The sequence below is a fragment of the Tarenaya hassleriana genome, unplaced genomic scaffold (assembly GCF_000463585.1).
Source record: "Tarenaya hassleriana unplaced genomic scaffold, ASM46358v1 Cleome15, whole genome shotgun sequence".
Taxonomy (NCBI): Eukaryota; Viridiplantae; Streptophyta; class Magnoliopsida; order Brassicales; family Cleomaceae; genus Tarenaya; species Tarenaya hassleriana.
Genome location: NW_010964923.1, coordinates 2616497 through 2635657, shown reverse-complemented (window position 1 = coordinate 2635657; position 19161 = coordinate 2616497). Strand labels below are relative to the sequence as shown.

The following is a 19161-nucleotide window of genomic DNA, read 5'->3' as shown; positions in this document are numbered from 1 at the left end:
AATTGTGTACATTTAAGTGGAAAATCCATCATAGATAACCATTCATAATCTTTAACATACGTTATCATGCATAAATGAGTTATTGTTTGTCTAAAATATCCAACAAGAAATTAAACTAGTGTTTCGTATAAACCTACGGCGCTTATGGTTGAAACCCTTGATTTGGTGAAGATGTTTAAATAGTGGACACCATTCACTTTGACGGTGTTTTATGTAGTGAATGTGACGCTTCACGAACGCTATAGATGTTGAAATTTGTCCCTATCGATCAACACATGACCTTTCACTGTATTTTGTATTCATTCGCATATTTACCGAGAAGTATTTTTCAGGATATCACTCATCCTAAAACTACTCCCAAACGAACGCTCTTAATTTTGAAGTTTTCTCGGATAAGTAACCGAAAAGGTAGATATATCTTGTTAATATGAGTAGTTCAATCAATTCTAAATATTATCGACCGTATAATCTTATACCTACATAATTATCTCTTCTCATTTCGATGCGTTCGATTCATTTCCATATCCCTCCTATCTGAAAGCATGTCAAGAACCACCCCTTTTCTGTATCATTTTGTAGTGGCGATCGTTCATTGCCCTCATCAATAACCGAGATGTCACATTGATCTTGTATAATACAATTTCATACTTGGTAAAAAAATGCTTTGCTTGGACTGCGTTCTACATTGCAAAAGCCCTAATCATTGAATCGTCTGTTGGATTTTTTCTCACATTGCGACTCTAAATCTCAAATTCCCCCGTCGATGTAAATGAAATTAATTACGTGGAATATTGTGGACCTGTAAGTTGTTTGCAAAATATTATTGGTACAACGTTATAATTAAAATTAGACAAATATTCTTATAAAATGCAAATCCTAAATGTATTTATCTTCTCATGTAAAATACAAGATATGCTGAATTTTAAAGAAAAAAAAAACCGGGAAAAAAATCACATAAATCCTAGTTTCTCTTCCTCGGTTGCCGATATGTGCTCTTGGACTATCGATGTATCAGTAACATCTCATGAATGTTATGGAGGTTGAAACTGTTTCTGCCGATCAACACAAAATCTTTAAACGTGTTTTTGTCATCACTCGCATCGTTCCTGATGCTATTCTCAAGTGAACATACTTAATTTTGGAATTATCTCAGAGACAACCGAAAAGATAGATAATTTTGTTGATACCATTAGTTTAATCAATTCTCTTAAATTATTATTGACTTTATAATTATTGACTTTATAATACCATATCTAAACAACAATCAAATCCTATTTATTTCGGTATGTTCTATTCATTCCTTATCCGTCCTATTTAGAAGTTTTCGGGAATCATTTTTTATCCCTATCTTTTTCATATCGGTAATCATTCTCGGTCATCATCGATAACCGGGATGTCAGAATTGAGTCACAGTCATCAATTATGTAATCATGCCATCAATTATGTAATAAATACTAATAAGGGACTAAAATGTCACTTCTATGAAAAAAATCATACACTAATTATGATTATATTCTTGTCTTGTTCTTTCTATTCCCAAAATGCAATGCATACGGTTTTAAAATGCATAATAAATAATTATGAAAATAGAATTTTATGAATAAGGAGTGGAAAAAAAAGGGAATAAAAGATATGGGATTTTGCCATTATCCAAAATCTCACAGATGAGACTCCCCCGGGTGAAGGCTGTGGTATGATTTGTCTTTTGGGGGGCCATGTGAGGATCTAATGTTAAAATTACGCAGACAATATTAAAGTGAAAAAGAAATATGAAATTCATTTAGAATTTATTCTTTTTTTATTTATTATTTTGCTTTTTTGAAGACATTCTTATTTCTTCCCCTCTTAATGTGTCTTATTATTCTTTTCGTTCAATAATTCAAAAAATGGCATCACTTCAAGATTCACTCACAGCGTTTCCCAATTAGAGCATGGTCTATGTTCATTCTCCCCAAACTGAACCGGTTTGATCAAACCAAACCGAAAATTTTCATTCGAATCGAATCCATGCCGAATTAAAATTGAATTAGACCTTTTTTGGCTGTGGATGCTAAGCTCAAAATTGAATTCTAATTTTAATGTTTTTGGGTGGTAAACAAACCGATTTTCTTGAAATATTTGTATCACCGGTTTTTCCCCATCGAACTAAACCGAATAAAAAAATGAATAAAACCAATGGATGATATGAATGTAAGGTGGTATAATTAGACCAAATTGTTATGGCCAACCAAGAAAATAAAAATCTAAAAACGATGTGATCTGCTTTTTATGAGGACACGAGGGAATGTTCTTGAGGAATGCGGCGAGACGACGCGGCAATGCATTATGCATCGACGATTTTCTGTATATGTTTCTCCTTTTTTTTTTTATAAAAAAATAATAATATTTTGATGTTGCATCTTCAACCATTTTCTGTATATGTTTCTTGAGACACAAGCAACATTGAATTGATAATATTTGACATGACTAACGAAGTGGAGTTCAATATCATGCGAGTATGACTCGTTTCTATTATATATATATTGATTCTCATCAATTTACATCAAGCATATTTGGAGGTGATGGTTTTTGTATGATGCTTGTATTGAGAGTAATGGTTTTTTTTCAAGTGCGTTAATATAACCTTTTTATATATAGAATGGGTATATAATTTTTTATTATGAAAATGAAATATATATGCGGTTTTATATGAAATGTCACGATTGAACTTTGAAAATAAACATTTTGGTGGCTATAAATCAGACGGATGTCACACATATATATAAGAAAAATATTATATGCTTTTTGAAAGTCCGGTGTTTTTTTATTTTTAAAAAATCAATATTTTTACATGGAGATTATCGGAAACTCGTTTTTTTCATATGGTTTGAAAGCTATCGCGTGGGACTGCAGATTCGAAGAGTCGTGGTGATTCCCTCCATTGCACAGAAAAAAACTCTACTCGTTGTGCCTTCTTCGCATCCTAAAGGTGTATTTCATAGATTATGGTGTTGACTGGTAGAATCGTAATCGCAGCGATTGCGGGCGTTTACGATGCGTTTGCTGGCGATTCTAAACGATTGGTACTGAATGGTAGAAAAACTGTTGTTGGTAGCGATTGCGAGTGATTGCAATTTAAAATGACTAGTTGACAGCGAATGAGACTGCGATTTGGTTTAAATTACAAAAAAAAAACATCATTTTATTATATACAATAATAACTATTTTTAAAATATTTTTAATTAGTTTTTTACTATTATTTAATATCAAATAATTATTAAATTTATAAATAATTAATTATAAATTTTAAAATATAATTTTATTATCAATTTAATTTATTTTCAAAAATAAATTCAACATTAAAAATATTTTAAAAATATTTATTGGTAAAACCAAACAATATCAAACATAATATATACCAAATAAAATTATTAATATATTTTTTAAATTTATGTATGTATATATATATTATGTATATAAATATATGTATGTATATATATATGTATATATGTATCTACGTATATGTATGTGTGTGTATGTATGTATATATATGTGTGTATGTATGTATGCATGTGTGTATATGTGTGTGTATATATGTATATATATGTTTATATATGCACGTGTGTGTATATGTATCTATGTGTATATGTATATGTATGTATGTGTACGTGTATATAGATGTGTGTATCTATATATGGTTATTTGTGTATATATATGTATGTGTGTATGTATATATGTGTATATGTGTGTGTATATGTATGTATATGTGTGTATATATATGTATGTATGCGTGTATATATATGTATGTATGCGTGTATATATATGTATGTATATGTTTACATATGTATGTATGTGTATATGTATATGTATGTATATATGTGTATATATGTATATACGTATGTGTATGTATATATATGTGTATTATATATGTATATATTTATATATTTCATATATATATATACACGTACGTAAATTCTTTATATATATAGTATGGTATGTATGTATATATATATTAATTAATATCAGGGGTATTTTGGTTATTTAATCAAAACGTTACAAAACGCTATCGTAACGCAATCTTTTAGCTGCGATTAGAATATTGATGTTTTGTTGTGATTGTGGGCGATTGCGTTACCATCAGTCACACCCTCAATCACCCGTAATCACCAGAAGTTGTAATCGCTATTATTGCGGACGATTGTGTTACCATCAGTCACACTCTATACCGATATGGAGTTAATGAAATAGCAATTTTCGAAAAGTGATTACACGCATGAAATGACATCCGAATCTTTGCTATTCTATGAGTTCCAACACATATTGACGGCTTAGCCACCACAAATGGGACTCGTGTGTATATATATATATTGTCTTAATACAATGTTTGGAGACCTCTTGTAGTATGAGACCAAGTTTCAATGGTTTTATCGTTATAAAACCGTTGATAATTGCAACAACGTTCAACGGTTTTCTCCACGGCATTTGCAACCAACGATCCTCGTTGTCGTTTTGTTCGAACTTTTTTTTTTTTTTAATCGGGTTTGCAACGAATTCATATTTGTCGCGAATTTGCCCATTGTTCTATAGTGTTTTTATATTAAATTATAACGGATTTTTTGTTTTTGGAACTAAGGGCTACAAAAGATACTATAAGAATATATGATTGGGTTAGACCGGTCCAACTTGATTTTGTATAAATAAAAATATGTTCTAGATGAATTATTGAAAAATATAGAGAAAAAAAAATCCTCGAATTTCATTGGAATCTCCGAAAATATATTACAGATACATTGTAATAGTTCTTTTTTTGAAAAAACGGGCAAGTAAATGAGAAGGATGCTTGCGTGTTGAAACCGAGGGGGATTCGATAAGGAAGAATCCTAATCAACAAAAAATAATAATAATTATTTGTTTTTTTGTGACAAAGGGATCTCATCACTTGAATATATTCTTGATGGACTGACCATTACTACATCTTTCAATATTCCATTGTCGTGGCGTTAATTCACTTAATTATTTGTATTTTTCGTTTTTTTTTCAGCAGTTATACACGAAAATTGACATTAATAAAAAAGAAGAAGAGAGAATCGATATCCTAGGCATAAGGTATAAAGGGTTACTTTCCAAGTTCAATTCCTCTGAATATTCCCATCCTGCCACGTCAGCTCTTGGGTTATAATCTTAAAATAATAAAAACATCTTGATATTTATACATCTATATATTAATTGTTTAAGATTGATACATTTTAGTGATTCAAATTTCAGCCTTTATACATATATACACACGTTTCCTTTCATTCCGACCAATTCGAATAAAATTATAGGTCCGGGTTGTTTTTCTTCATTGGAGATTTTTGTTCATGGTAATGATACTATTTATAATACGATACTGAACAGAAACATGGCATTGTCAATATTATGTATGAAATTCAACTCGATTTTATTGATTATTGTGAATAATAACTCAAGACCAACTTATAATAAAAGGACATCTAGTTCGTTACATAACATGTAACTACTTCACTGTTTTGTCGGAGGAGTGACTGTCCGAGAGCAACTATCTTTGAGAAGAGGAGCAATGAAGGGCGTTAGAGGGAACATCTGGGGCAAACAACTCTCGCTTACAGCCAAAAACTCTTTGCAACACGGGATGCCGATACTCCCAAACTGTCCCGAAAATATCGACGTCGATATTTGAAGCAGACATCCTGGAATGTTAATGAGGGTCGACCAACATTTTGATAGATCAATCGGAAAATCGGATGGGAAAAGTCCCGAAAACTGTTGTGGTTGTTGCACCTCAGCTAAACCTGGCTTTACAAAGTCACTGATGGATAAAGCCGTAACTAGGAACATCGCGAAAAGCACTCTTGATTTGTTTTCCATTTCGAAATTTTGGGGAAAAAGAGAAAATCTCACTTTATATTTTCGGAATGCAAAAAAAAAATGTTTGGATGATGTGAGTATGTGAAGAGCGCAAGATACTTATAGGGGTAGAAATTGAGAAGATATTTAATGAAAAAGAGTTATCACATACATACATTATAGAACGCTTAGTATAAACCCTAAATGAATATTCAATTCTTCAAAATAGTAACTCCCTTTGCTGTTTTTAAATTTGTAAATTTGTTTGAATGTGCTGTTGACTAAAAGCTGTAAACGTCAAGTGCCATCAATTATATGCTTAGGTGTCATAGTGACATGGACTTAAACGTCGAGTGCATAAGCGATTGTGCATGTATATATATATATATGTTGTTAAAATTTATATTTCAAAATCAAAGTTTACACAAAGAGTTCAAATTTCCTAATTATAGGAAAAGAACATTAGGACGTTTTCCTACAAATATAAAGACAAACACAAGTTTAACATGGATACATGAGAATGAAAAAATTCAACAATATTGATAATCCGAACCAAAAACAGTGCATTACAGTAGCAAAGCATATATATATATATATATATATATATATTATATATATATATTGGTTTTGTTCTTTAATATTTGAAAAGAAATATTATGTTATTATTAAAGTCTCGTTGACTTAGAGTTGACAGAATAAGAATCCGTAAACGTCGTTTAAAGTATTGTTCAAATGAATTGAAATGTAAAATGCTAATCATTTTTTGAAAAGTTTATTATTACATTGTACTTTTTTGGAAAAAAATTAAGAACTTATGCATTTTATTGGGAGTTTGGTAAAACCTAGGCTATGAATAAGGGTGTAAAACGAGTCCGGTTCGTGGACTAGTTCGCGAGCCACCCATATTTTTCCAAGTAAGACTCAAAATGTGTTAGTCCAGAAAAAAAATTGGATTGGTCCGTGAATCCAAAAAAATATTTTTTTAATTTTTCTTATTTTTTTATATATTTTTAAATATTTTTATATACAAATGGTTTTTCATTAGATATTTAATTTATTTTGTTTAAAATTTTAAAATTTTATTATATTTATAACAGTTATCATATTTTTAAATATTTTTAATATTTTTAATATTTAAATTTAATTTTTTAAAATTAAATATTTGACTCATGAACCGATTCGTTTAGATTGCAAGTTAAGACGATATGGGGTGGACTGGTCAATTTTCGCCGGAATAAAAAATGGATCAGGTTGGGTTGGGTTAAAATATTCATAGATCAGAATGAGATGAGTTAGACTGGATCAACCAACCCGTTTTACACCCCTAGCTATGAATGGTGATATTTTTTATTTTTAGTTTTTTGTTTTAGTTTTTAATTTGTAGTTTTTAGATTTTGGCTTTTGGTTTTTGTAGTTTTTAAAAACCTTGAATGGAAAAGTAATATTTTAGTTTCTAGATTTTAGGTTTTAAATATAAATTTAAAAAGCAATATTTATATATATATGTATAAAGTAAAATTTTCTTTAAAATTATGGGTATTTTTGATACAAGTGTTGATTATAGTTTTTTTTTTCCTTTGGGTTGATATACTAACCTGCCATTGTTTTCGGTAGCAGAGATCAGATACGCAATCTGTAAATCCTCCATCATCGTTGTTTATAAACAATATGACATACATGAGCTTGGCACTAGGAGAAATCCTTGAGCTTAATTTAATTTAAAAGGAACCACGTTTGATGCTCGAGGAACCAAGGCAAGAAGTCTGTATGCGACTTCAAACCAAGACAAAAACCTCCATTACTGTTCATCGTCCTCTTCATTCTTGTTCATGGTAATGATACTATTCGTAGTACGGTACTAAACACAAACATGGTATTGTAACTAATCCGAATGTAATTCAACTCGTATTTTATTGATTATAGTGAATAAAAACTTAAGACCACCAAAAGACATAATAAAGTTTTGTAATAAAAGGACACCTAGTTCTAAGGCTACATAACATGGTAGCATCACGTAACTACTTCACTGTTTTGCCGGAGGAGTGACTGCCCGAGAGCAACTATCTTTGAGAAGAGGAGCAATGAAGGGCGTTAGAGGGAACATCTGGGGCAGACAGCTCTCGCTTACAGCCAAAAACTCTTTGCAACACGGGATACCGATATTCCCAAACTGTCCCGAGAAAATCGACGTCGAGATTTGGAGTAGACATCCAGGAATGTTAATGAAGGTCGACCAGCATTTTGATAGATCAATCGGGAAATCGGATGGGAAAAGTCCCGGAAATTGTTGTGGTTGTTGCACCTCAGCTAAGTCTGGCTTTACAAAATGGCTCATGGATAAAACCATAACTAGAAACACTGCGAAAACTACTCTTGATTTGTTTTCCATTTCGAAAATTCTGGGGAAAAAGAGAAAATCTTACTTAGAAGGCAAAAATATGTTTGGATGATGGGAGTATGTGAAGAACGCAAGATATTTATAAAGATTGAAATTGAGAAGATATTTAATGAAAAAGAGTTATCACACATTATAGAACGGTTAGTATAAACCCAAATGAATATTCATCAATTCTTCAAAATAGTAACTCCCTTTGATAATTTTTGAAATTTATAAATTTGTTTGAATGTGCTGTTGACTAAAAACTGTAAACGCCAAGTTAATGTTGCCATCAATTCATGCCTAGGTGTCATAGCGATGGACTTAAACGTCGCGTGCATAAGCGATTATGCATATTATATATGTATGTATATATATTGGTTTCGTTCTTTGTTATTTAAAAAGAAAAAAAATATAATGTTATTATTAAACTCGGGTTGATACAATATTTTGATTTTGATGACACAATAACAATGTAAACGTCGTTAAAAGTATATATATATGTTTTTGTAACCGGATATCTTTGATCGAATTAAGGACTAATTCTGGGGTCGCGAACAAAAAATGTGATTGAAATTATACTCCCCTCCCCAACTGTACTTTTTGATATCAATCGAAATGTTAATAGCTCTCTCATTTCTTGAAAAATTTATTATAAAATTGCACTTTTTTTAACAAATATGAATTTATTTATTTAATTGGAAGTTATGCATATATAACGTATAGTATACGGGCATCCTAAGGAGGTTCCTCAACCTTAAAAGACAGATCATATTCGGTTCTATTCATATGTGCAGAACTTCAAATACCCTTCAGATAATTATATTCAAAGTCCTTATAACATCAATGGACAACATCGCTCGGAGTAAGATTGATGAAAATAATCAAGAAAGCTTATTTCAATTGTATATAATCATTTAATGACATAAATTTGATATTTTCTAATGTAAAACGATATCGATTTTCTTTTTTTGATTATCTGAAAGTTCACTTAATCTTTGATCCAACTACATCTCTCACAGTATTAGAAAAGCCCATATGAATGTGCTTCCGCAAGTGCAAACTCGAATCTAGGTTGGAAAGAAATTTTTGCTATCTTTTTACTAGTTGAGTCAACCAATTTTGGGTAAGACCATATCGTTTTGTTTTCATACCATTGATTAGATATATAAATAGCATGAAAATTCGCATTTCTTATGTTCATTTTCTATGCCAAGATTTGCTCGGCTAAACAACGGGATCATTTGAACTTGAGACGCTTGGTGTATTCCGCGAGTGCCCACAACGTAAAAGAGTTCCTGAAGTTCGGATAATGTAGCATCACATTCATCTTGAAAACTCCCATGATCCCCTGCATCAACCGTTCGTTCTATATAATTCGCTTCCTGAGTCGGAAAAAGGAGCTACGAAGAAAACAATATCACCTCTTGAGGAAAATCGCCATTTTCCAATTGCGAATTGATCACCATTTTCGCAGCACGGTGAACAGGGGCAGGCCCTCTCTCCATCTATGGTTCAAAACATGTATAATTAGACACAGGTTTTACCATTGAAACAAATGTCTGCATATATTCAGCATCTTCACTAACCTGTCCGGCCAGTATCAAACCCATCATGGCTTCAGCGGTATGCACAACATCGGACTTGTTTCCTTGTAGAGGAGTGTATTTCTACGGAAGATGAATGAGTAGTTTCTATAAGCATTTGATTCTTTAATAACATAGAATCTTCTAAAAAATCAAGTTTTTTTAAAATGTTTCATATAAAATCACAAATTTTGTACATTCTATATAAAACCATGAATCTTTTTTAATCTTGTTATATTCTCACATACTCAACAGCTTTATGAATTTTGTAACTTCCATATAAAATGATGAACTTACGAGTTTTGCGAGAACATGACAAGATTTATGAAGTTACTAATTTTAGGGCAATTGGAAAATTATGACAAATATGTCACATCATTATAAATCTATACTTTTTTTAGTTCCTTTACAAATTATATCTTTTTATAAATTTTTGACAAAAATGTCATTACTTTATTGTATAATTTCAATATTGTCATTATGAAAAGCGCATATTTTTTTAGAAAATTATGTTATTTGGAAAAATATTTCTTTTATTCGGAACAATTATTTTTTATCCGAAAGAATTTGTTTTCATACAAAAAAATTATTTTTTTATACAAAGAACAATTTTTTTATTCGGGAGAACAGTATCTCATCCGGAAGAATTGTTTTTATCCAAAAAAGATTGTTTTTTGTCCGGCCAAAATGTTTTTTGTCCGAAAAAATCTATTTTTGTCCGGAAAAACAGTTTTTTTATCCAGTATAATTATTTGTCGTTCGAAAAAATCTGTTTTCTTCCAAAAGAACTGTTTTTTATAAAAAAAATAATTTTTTTTATCCGGGAGAACTGTTTCTCACCGTAAGAATTGGTTTTCATCCGGGAAAGACTGTTTTTTGCTGACCAAACTGTTTTTTGTCCGAAAAAATCTATTTTCGTCCGAAAAAACTGTTTTTTCATCTAGGATAATTATTTGTCGTCCGTGAGAATCTGTTTACGTCCAAAGAACTATTTTTTTATACGAAAAAATAATTTTTTTATCTGGGAGAACTGTTCCTCGTCCGGAAGAAATGTTTTTTCATCCAGGGAAGAATTTTTTTTGTCCGGCCAAATTGTTTTTTATCTGAAAAAATCTATTTTCGTCAGGAAATTTTTTTTTTTCTATCTTGAATAATTGTTTGTCGTCCGGAAGAATCTGTTTTCATCCAAAAGAACTGTTTTTTATACGAAAAATATTTTTTTTATCCGGAAGAACTGTTTCTCATCCGGAAGAATTATCTTTTATCCGGGGAAGATTGTTTTTTTGTCCAAACAAACTGTTTTTTGTCCGAGAAGGATAATCTTTCCCGTATAAAAAAAGTTCTCCCGATGAAAATATACTTTTTCAGAGAAAAAAATTCTTTCGGATAAAAAACATTCTTTCCGAGATGAAAACAATTCTCTCGGAAAAAAAATTATTCTCTTGGATAAAAATTTTCGGATAAAAAACAGTTCTTTCGGATAAAAAAAAAAGTCTTTTCCGGATGAAAAAATAATTCTTTCGGATGAGAAAGAGTTCTTCTTGATAAAAAATTATTTTTTCGTATACAAAAACAGTACTTCCAAATGAAAACAGATTCTTCCGGATGAAAATAATTGTGCCGAATAAAAAAATAGGTTTTCCAGATAACACATTTTTCCAAAAAAAATTGTTTTTTATGCTGCAAATTTTTTGAAATAATTTTTAATGGTAATGTTGAAATTATACAATAAAGTAAAGGTATTTTTGTCAAAAAATTATAAAAAAAATATAGTTTGTAAAGGAAGAAAAAAACTATAGATTTCTAATGATGTGGCATATTTGGATACTGATGTCCATTTTTCCATGGTTTTATATAAAAATTATAAAGTTCCTGATTTTATATGAAGCTTTTTAAAGTTCGTATTTTTAAAACGATTGTACTTTGATAATATAAAAGTTATGTGTTTTTTCAAGGAAAAAAGGATGAAATCATGCAAGACAAATACATTTTGAGGCATTACCTTATTAGGGCAAGACAAGTAGCTTTCACCCCACCCACCATCGATGTTTTGGGTCCGAAGAAGAAACTCGACCGCTCCACGAACGGCTGCACAGTTTGCATAATCCTTCCCGGCAGCCACAAGACCTCGTAGCGCAAAGAACGTACCATAGAAGAAGCACACGCCCCAGTTACCATACCTGCATATGTGTTCCATGGAAGTTCCAATTAATTTTTTTTCCTTAAAACTGATTTCGTTTAGCTGAATAATGTCGAAGGTCATACCAAGAACCATCCCCCGTTTGCTTTTTCTCGATATAATCTACGGCTTTCGTGATGAAACTTTCGATCTCTTTCTTCCGGTGATCTGGAAAAACATTTCTAAAGGACACCAGTGCCACTACCGCTGAAGCTGTGCACTCCACATACCTACCGTTCCAATTTTTACTAAATCATAGTGTATATACGACATATCTCAACATAAATTCGTGTCCATATGTTAGTAACCATGGCGACTTACTCATGTTCCACAACCATATCTTCCATGAACTCCACGGGACTAAACCACTAGACAAAATTTCGGAACACGTGATTCATTGTTAGCTAGCGAGGTTTTTTTCGCCATTGTCGATTAATTTTAATGAAAACGTTAAGGCGATATAATAAGCTAATACCTCCATCCAATGCTTCCCAACCGCGGGCTCCCATGCAGATACACCTCCGTTTTTGCTCTATTTAGTTTCACAATATATGGGCAAATTGTTACTATCATACTTATGAAGTCAAGCCATTTGAACTCTTAAAACCACAAGACAAGTGTTACCTGTAGAGAGAGAAGGAAGTTAACTGCATCTTGTAACCTCTCTGGTTCAATTTTCTCTCCAATAAACTCCGGTGACATGGTTGAAAAGACTAGGCAACACTGATACACACACACACACACATATATATATATAAGTTAATATAGTGATAACATAAAGCTTTCCCTTAAAATAATTCTTAAGAGAGAAAAAAATGTCGACCTCTAAACTTTCAGCAGTGCAGTCTAAAACTCCCCATCCTTGATCTTGGTCTGTGAATGTCCATGATCCTTTTGAGATGTGTCTAAACATTTTTTTGTGATTATCGGGCGGATCCTTTGCTACCTGTAGAAAAGCAAAGGGAAAAGAGAACTGACTTACCAAAACAATGGTGGGTACAACACATTGAACTCAATCTACTGTGATATCTTTCTCTTTGGTACACAAACCTGAGATTTCTTCAAGTAGTCATATCCCTTGATGAGTGTTGATCTTATTTCATTTCCAAACTCGGTTGCTAGCAGGGCTTGAAGTGAAAACGTTGTATCCCACAATTGGCTGCCGAAAGACTGCACACAAAGAACATGTAGTGTTGTTGTCACTCAAGAATCAAGCAGTCATTTCAAACAAAATGAAAACAGGCATCAGAAGATGACAGAAATGGAAGACAGAGAAGCAAGAAGAGAAGTTAGAGAACTTATGCAATGACCAACAGTTGTTTCAATTTGTTAGACAAACCTGGATTTTCATACCATCCTCCCCCACCCATATGAAATCCTTGACTCGAGCGAGATGCTTCTTGAAGTAATCGCTTTCAGGGTCTTCAACCCAACAAGCAAGCATAAAAAACGGCTATCAAAGCGAAAAACCACGATAAGAAAACTGTATTATAGAAACAAGAAAGGTATTTTAAGGTTGGCATATGTGAGGAAGGGAGTGTGTAGATGAAGGAAAAGAGCGTACATTTCAAGCATATTACCTTTTCGACGCATCCACCTGTAATGTATCGACTTGCTTCGTCGTAATAGTGGATGAGTTCCATTGTCGTTTTAAGAGCCTTTTGTCTTATCAACTTGTTGAAAGGCCAGCGGTTTAGAAAAGGTTCAGAGAACGTATGAACAATATCCCAAAACAAATTATGTGCAAGGGTCTGAGTGTAGTAGAGATCTTCCTGCATACAAACAGACGATTCTCGATGTATAAACATAGATGTTGCGTGTGTGTATGTTTGTCATTAGAAGTCCATTATACTGTATTGGATATCCATACCTTTGCACATTGGTGTCGCGCTCTCTTCCAATCAATCGTATGGTAAGGTTGAGTGTAGAGTTCTTTTCGAAGCTCTAAAATTAGAGGCGTTGGGGAAGCAACGAACTTTTTACCATACAAATACGACAATCCCATGAAAACATCACGACAGTAAATCCAAATTGTACCTGTACATGTTTTCAGACAATAAGATTAGGCAAATGAGAAACATAAGAACAGATGTCACATTAAGTTGTCGGACCTCCATTCACAGGAGAAGAAGAAGGAAGCATCCAAAACTCGGGTGGTATGGGTATGCAACCAGACCAATCATACACTCCAAGAACCTATGGGAGAGTGGACGATAAATCGAAACCAAAGTTAGTTTCAACATTAGTTTTATAACATGTGAGATTACTTCACAAATCTTTTTCGGCCCATATATATACCGAAAGCCAAGCCTTTCCGAGCAGTGGCGTACATGTGGCACCGCCGTGGTCGAGAATCCACTTTCGGGCCCTTGTACATGCTTTTGTTTGACCACCATTAGATCCGACTCCAAGGATTCGTAGGCATATATAGTTGATAACCGTACAGAACATAACGCTATGGCCTTCTATATGCAACCCCCAACCACCATCTTCGTTCTAACGTCAGACCATATATACACATGTTACTAACCACAAAGTTTATAATCACTTTGAAAATGCAAATATCATTGCAGATACAGTACCTGATGATTGTACAAATAACGTAGGGTCTCTTTGCAATGTTCAGGAGTGAAGATCATATCCAGATGCCTAGTTACGTAAAGACATATAACCTGAAATCATCATCCATCAATACTTAAGATTTCATCATTTCATGAAAATCTATTAAGTATTATTTACTCACGAAAGGAGCCTCGAAAAATAAAGAGCCGGAGTTTTCAGCAGGCCAGTGCCCATCATCGGCCTGTAAGGCGGCGTAATAGTGAACTCCTCTTCTAAGCGCGGTCCTTGCCACTTCATATGTGATTTCCTCCGCATCCTCAATTTCCACTCGAGGGATCTTTTGCTCGAAGTTTCTCTCCCTCAGAAACTGTCCGAATATTACGTTGTAGTAAGAGTCGATACAAAATGTAAATAAATATATATATATATATATATATATATATATTATATTTATAAGCAAACTCTGCCTATTACATATACATTCACATGATGAATGGAAAATTCATCAAATCTTATGTAAATCTCGTCAATACATTAGTCTTTATTTTTTTCTAAACCCTAAATTTTGTAATTGCTACCGTTTCTCTCTCTTCGTGGGCTCTCAGAATTGGTCATTCTATATTATTCTCTTCAGCTGACACACGATAATTTGATCGTTTGCTTAACACTTGGATATTTTTTCCCAGCGTCACAGAGATTTTACACTGATCATTTATTTCTCTACCAATGCAGTAGTCGATCGTTACTAGAGTCTTCGCTTGCCACTTATTTCTTTGGCAGCGTGGTTATTGAAAAATAAAATGCAGAATAAAAAATCTAGGTATTTCTGTGGCACGGGAAGGGAATTTTTTTTGCTTGTTATTTTGGATTTGTTTTCACGACTCCCGCATTTTTGAAAAGTTAAGATATTTATATAAAAATTTTATAGTTTAGATATTTATATATTTGTAAAATTTTAGATATTTGTATGCGATTTTTTCTATTGCGCAATTTTGCATTGCAAATTTGGCAAAAAAAAAGTTTAGTTTTTGGTTTCTGGCGAGATAAATAATAATATACATTTGATTACAAAAATCAAGTTGGGTATTCTCGATCTACACCTCTTACGACCGGATATTCGAAAAGATTACATACATATAAACGACTTAGTAATCATGCAACATCAGGCGGGTTTTTGAAGAATCCGAAGATATGGAATCCTTATCTTTTGGTTAATATTATGTAGGCTGTTTAAACGTTGTTTGAATGCTCGATTATGAGAGTTTGTAAAATATTTATTTATTTATATGATTCACCTTTGATCCCAAAAAAAAATCATGTGGTTACTTACGTTCACGTTATGAACGAAAAAAAAAACCAGGAGATGATTATTACGCAAAAAAAAATGCATGGCATAGGCATGAAAATACATGAACCTGCATGCGCCAGAGAAGATCGGCGGAGGCTTTGACACGTGTCCTGTTGTCGTGGAAGTTCCGTCGAGCTCGGTCGGCCTCTTCTAACTCCTCGGCAGTGCCTGCGTCTCGATCGAACTCCCAAACCTGCCTGCCGACGTATCCATTTGTGCTGAACAAATACGGCCCCTCGTCTCTTCCTTTTCCGATCCTTAGCCTCCACATTCTCTTCCTCGGATTTTTTGTTGAAATGAATTTCCGTGTAGGGTTTAAATAAACATACAAATCATTTTATAAACAAACGTTCTCACCAAACTTTCTTTCAACTGCCAAATATTACTTCTGAAAACTTCAGACACACTCATATATACATATATATACACGTATGCATATATGTAATGTGGGTGGGCGTTAATGACGCTCCAAATCAACGACATGCAAATCCGTTTGATAAATGAAATAGTAGAATTGAATTATATAACCAACGTGGGTCGGCGAAACTCGGGATTTCAAGTTAAGGTTACGTGTGTGTATGTATACAGAAAGTTTGAGATAGAAGGTAATTCCACCTTGAGGTTGAGGTTGAGGTTGAGGTTGAGTGTTCGATTCTTGTCTGGTGGAGAGGGAGGTAATTTCTGGGTTTATATGATCTATATACAAAAGTTGTTCCCGGACCGAAGATTTATCTAATCAGCGTATCCGAAAAATAGCAGTTAGGGATCCTCCGTTATAAAAAAAAATCTATTACCAGAAAGCACATTAGTATAAAAACCAACTTTCAGAAATGATTTTTATGACTCCTCTTGTCTCGTGTTGAAGAAATATATATATATATATATATATATGCCCATATCGAAATCACAATGCGTAGGATATATACCAAAATAATTTTGTTATTATTGTGTAATGCAGTGGACTGTTTCAAACTTTATACAAAGAGATAAGTGTCGACATGCATCTTACCAAGAAAGAGTTTTGAGTAAATCTTGAGTCCTCGATGTGGGCGCACAAGATAAGGGAAACTTTGTCTCAAGCGCCTAAAGAACCCTCGATTTAAATAGTTGTAACAATGGGGATTTTAAAATTCATGGAATTTTATAATAATGGAGTCAGAAAGTGGGACCAAGTGACAACAAAACCAATAAATTATTAGAATCATTTGTGACACGTGGACCGTTTAAAGAATACGGCTCACACATTATCACATCAACCTATGCGCCCATTTTTGCCCCTTTTGGACGTTGTCTTTTAGAGATTTTTAGCCATTTTTAGGAATTTTATGTATTTTAGTTCTATAAAAATAAATTTTAATGTTTATTAAAATTGATTTTTTGTCATAATTATTTGGAAAAATCACTGAGAAAATATTAAATAATATACTTTGAATTCTCACAAAATAATTTGAAATTCTAGTCGATTTTCAGATTAAACATAAATTTCTCATGTGTCATATATACGCCAAGCTAACAAATATTTTACAAATAAAAAATAAATTTATAAAAACACAAATATATATATACACGCACATATATATACACATGGTAATTTATAGAATAATACGTACATTCATTAGAGAAAAATACAATGTAATTTATAGAGCATATACAATGAAAACCTTCAATTAATCACAACACGTCAATCTAAATTAATTAAAGTTTGATACACCCGCAAAACAGGGACGTTATTGAAAATAGACACATCTACTGCCTGTGTTACAGTCATAATTAATTATTGGTTGTTCAATGACAAATGTCTCATTTGTCAGTTTATTTAAGTTTCATTTTATTTTATTTTTATGGAAAAAAACCCTAAAAATTCCTGAACTTGTATTTTGGAGTAATATTAATTCCTAAACTTGTAGAGGTACCTATTAATTCCCAAACTTGTAAAATTGAACACGTTAAATCCTGAACTTGTTAAACGGTTCCATATTCGTCCATAGCATTATTTGGTCAAAAAACGAGTTGACCGATCCGACGTGGATCGTCACGTCATGCGCCACGTCGGAACGATCAACTCGTTTTTTTGACCAAATAACGTTATGGACGAATATGGAACCGTTTAACAAGTTCAGGATTTAATGTGTTCAATTTTGCAAGTTTGGGAATTAATAGGCACCTCTACAAGTTTAGGAATTAATATTACTTCAAATTATAAATTTAGGAATTTTTAGATTTTTTTATTGTTTTTTCTTGCCTTTGATTATCTTTATTATTTTAAAATTTCAAACTTTCTTTTTGTAATTTAATGTTTGGGCTAATCTGAGGAGCAGACAAATTATATTAATATATTATTTAAATTTCTGTAAGAAAATTTCGGAAAAAATGAAAGGGGGTAAATAACGTGGACCCACCAAACTTATATGCTTACTTGAGACATACATTTTTTAAAAATATTTTTCCACTAGAAACTAATAACATTGCCCAAAAAAAGTCTCAACATTCAAATGAATATTTTTTCCACTTGTATTTCTTTTTTCTCAGTTTGTGGATGAAAATAAAATTGTGAACTATTCTTTTAAATAAATATTCATTTATCGTAGAAATTATATGAGATTTAATATGATTTTCATTCTCGTTAGGAAGAGTAGAAAGAACAAAGAAAATTATTTGAGTACAATTTAGCATTGACCCGGAAATGAAAACCACTAATTTGTCAAAACAAAACAAGATAAATAATAATTAAATAAAAGCTTTGTATGAATAAAAACAAAGTAAATAAATAAATAAATAGGTTTTTGGATAAGAAGGAATCGTTGATTAAATGTTTTGTTAATTCAATTGGTTTAACTTAATTTAGGGTCATTAGAATAATCTACTTAAATAAATAAATTATAATGATGTGCTCGATGTGCATTTCTTCCACAACTTTATTTTATTTTTAGTTTTCACAGTTTGATTACATATTCATAACTATTAAAAAATATATTTATTTTAAAAATATTCTTTTTAATATAATTTTTTCTAAAACAATTCATAAACAATTTAGAAATTAAAAGATACTCATATTTTATTCACAAAAACCCTAAAAAAATTTGAAGTTGTATTTTGGAGTAATATTAATTCCTAAACTTGTAGAGGTGTCTATTAATTCCCAAACTTGAAAAATTGAACACGTTAAATCCTGAACTTGTTAAACGGTTTCATATTCGTCCATAGCGTTATTTGGTCAAAAAAACGAGTTGACCGATCTGACATGGCTCGCCACGTCACGCACCAC

At 32.1% G+C, this 19161-nt stretch overlaps 2 protein-coding genes across 2 annotated transcripts; both read right to left on the bottom strand.

Annotated features, from left to right (window-relative positions):
* Nucleotides 1-5499: 5499 nt before the first annotated feature.
* Nucleotides 5500-5865, bottom strand: LOC104809119. Its single transcript, XM_010535015.1, has one exon. It carries the CDS (start codon nucleotides 5863-5865, stop codon nucleotides 5500-5502), a length of 366 nt encoding a protein of 121 aa, XP_010533317.1.
* A 3439-nt stretch (nucleotides 5866-9304) lies between these two features.
* On the bottom strand, nucleotides 9305-16289 carry LOC104809000 (seco-amyrin synthase-like). The gene is made up of 18 exons (XM_010534872.2): nucleotides 15964-16289; nucleotides 14730-14915; nucleotides 14569-14658; nucleotides 14285-14482; nucleotides 14098-14182; nucleotides 13857-14023; nucleotides 13567-13758; nucleotides 13326-13439; nucleotides 13037-13156; nucleotides 12810-12932; nucleotides 12611-12709; nucleotides 12462-12518; nucleotides 12308-12354; nucleotides 12073-12216; nucleotides 11810-11987; nucleotides 9811-9891; nucleotides 9646-9729; nucleotides 9305-9572 (listed from the first exon to the last, which is right to left on the bottom strand). The coding sequence occupies exons 1-18, from the start codon at nucleotides 16165-16167 to the stop codon at nucleotides 9462-9464; spliced, it is 2280 nt and encodes a 759-aa protein (XP_010533174.1). The 5' UTR covers nucleotides 16168-16289; the 3' UTR covers nucleotides 9305-9461.
* Between the last annotated feature and the right edge of the window lie 2872 nt (nucleotides 16290-19161).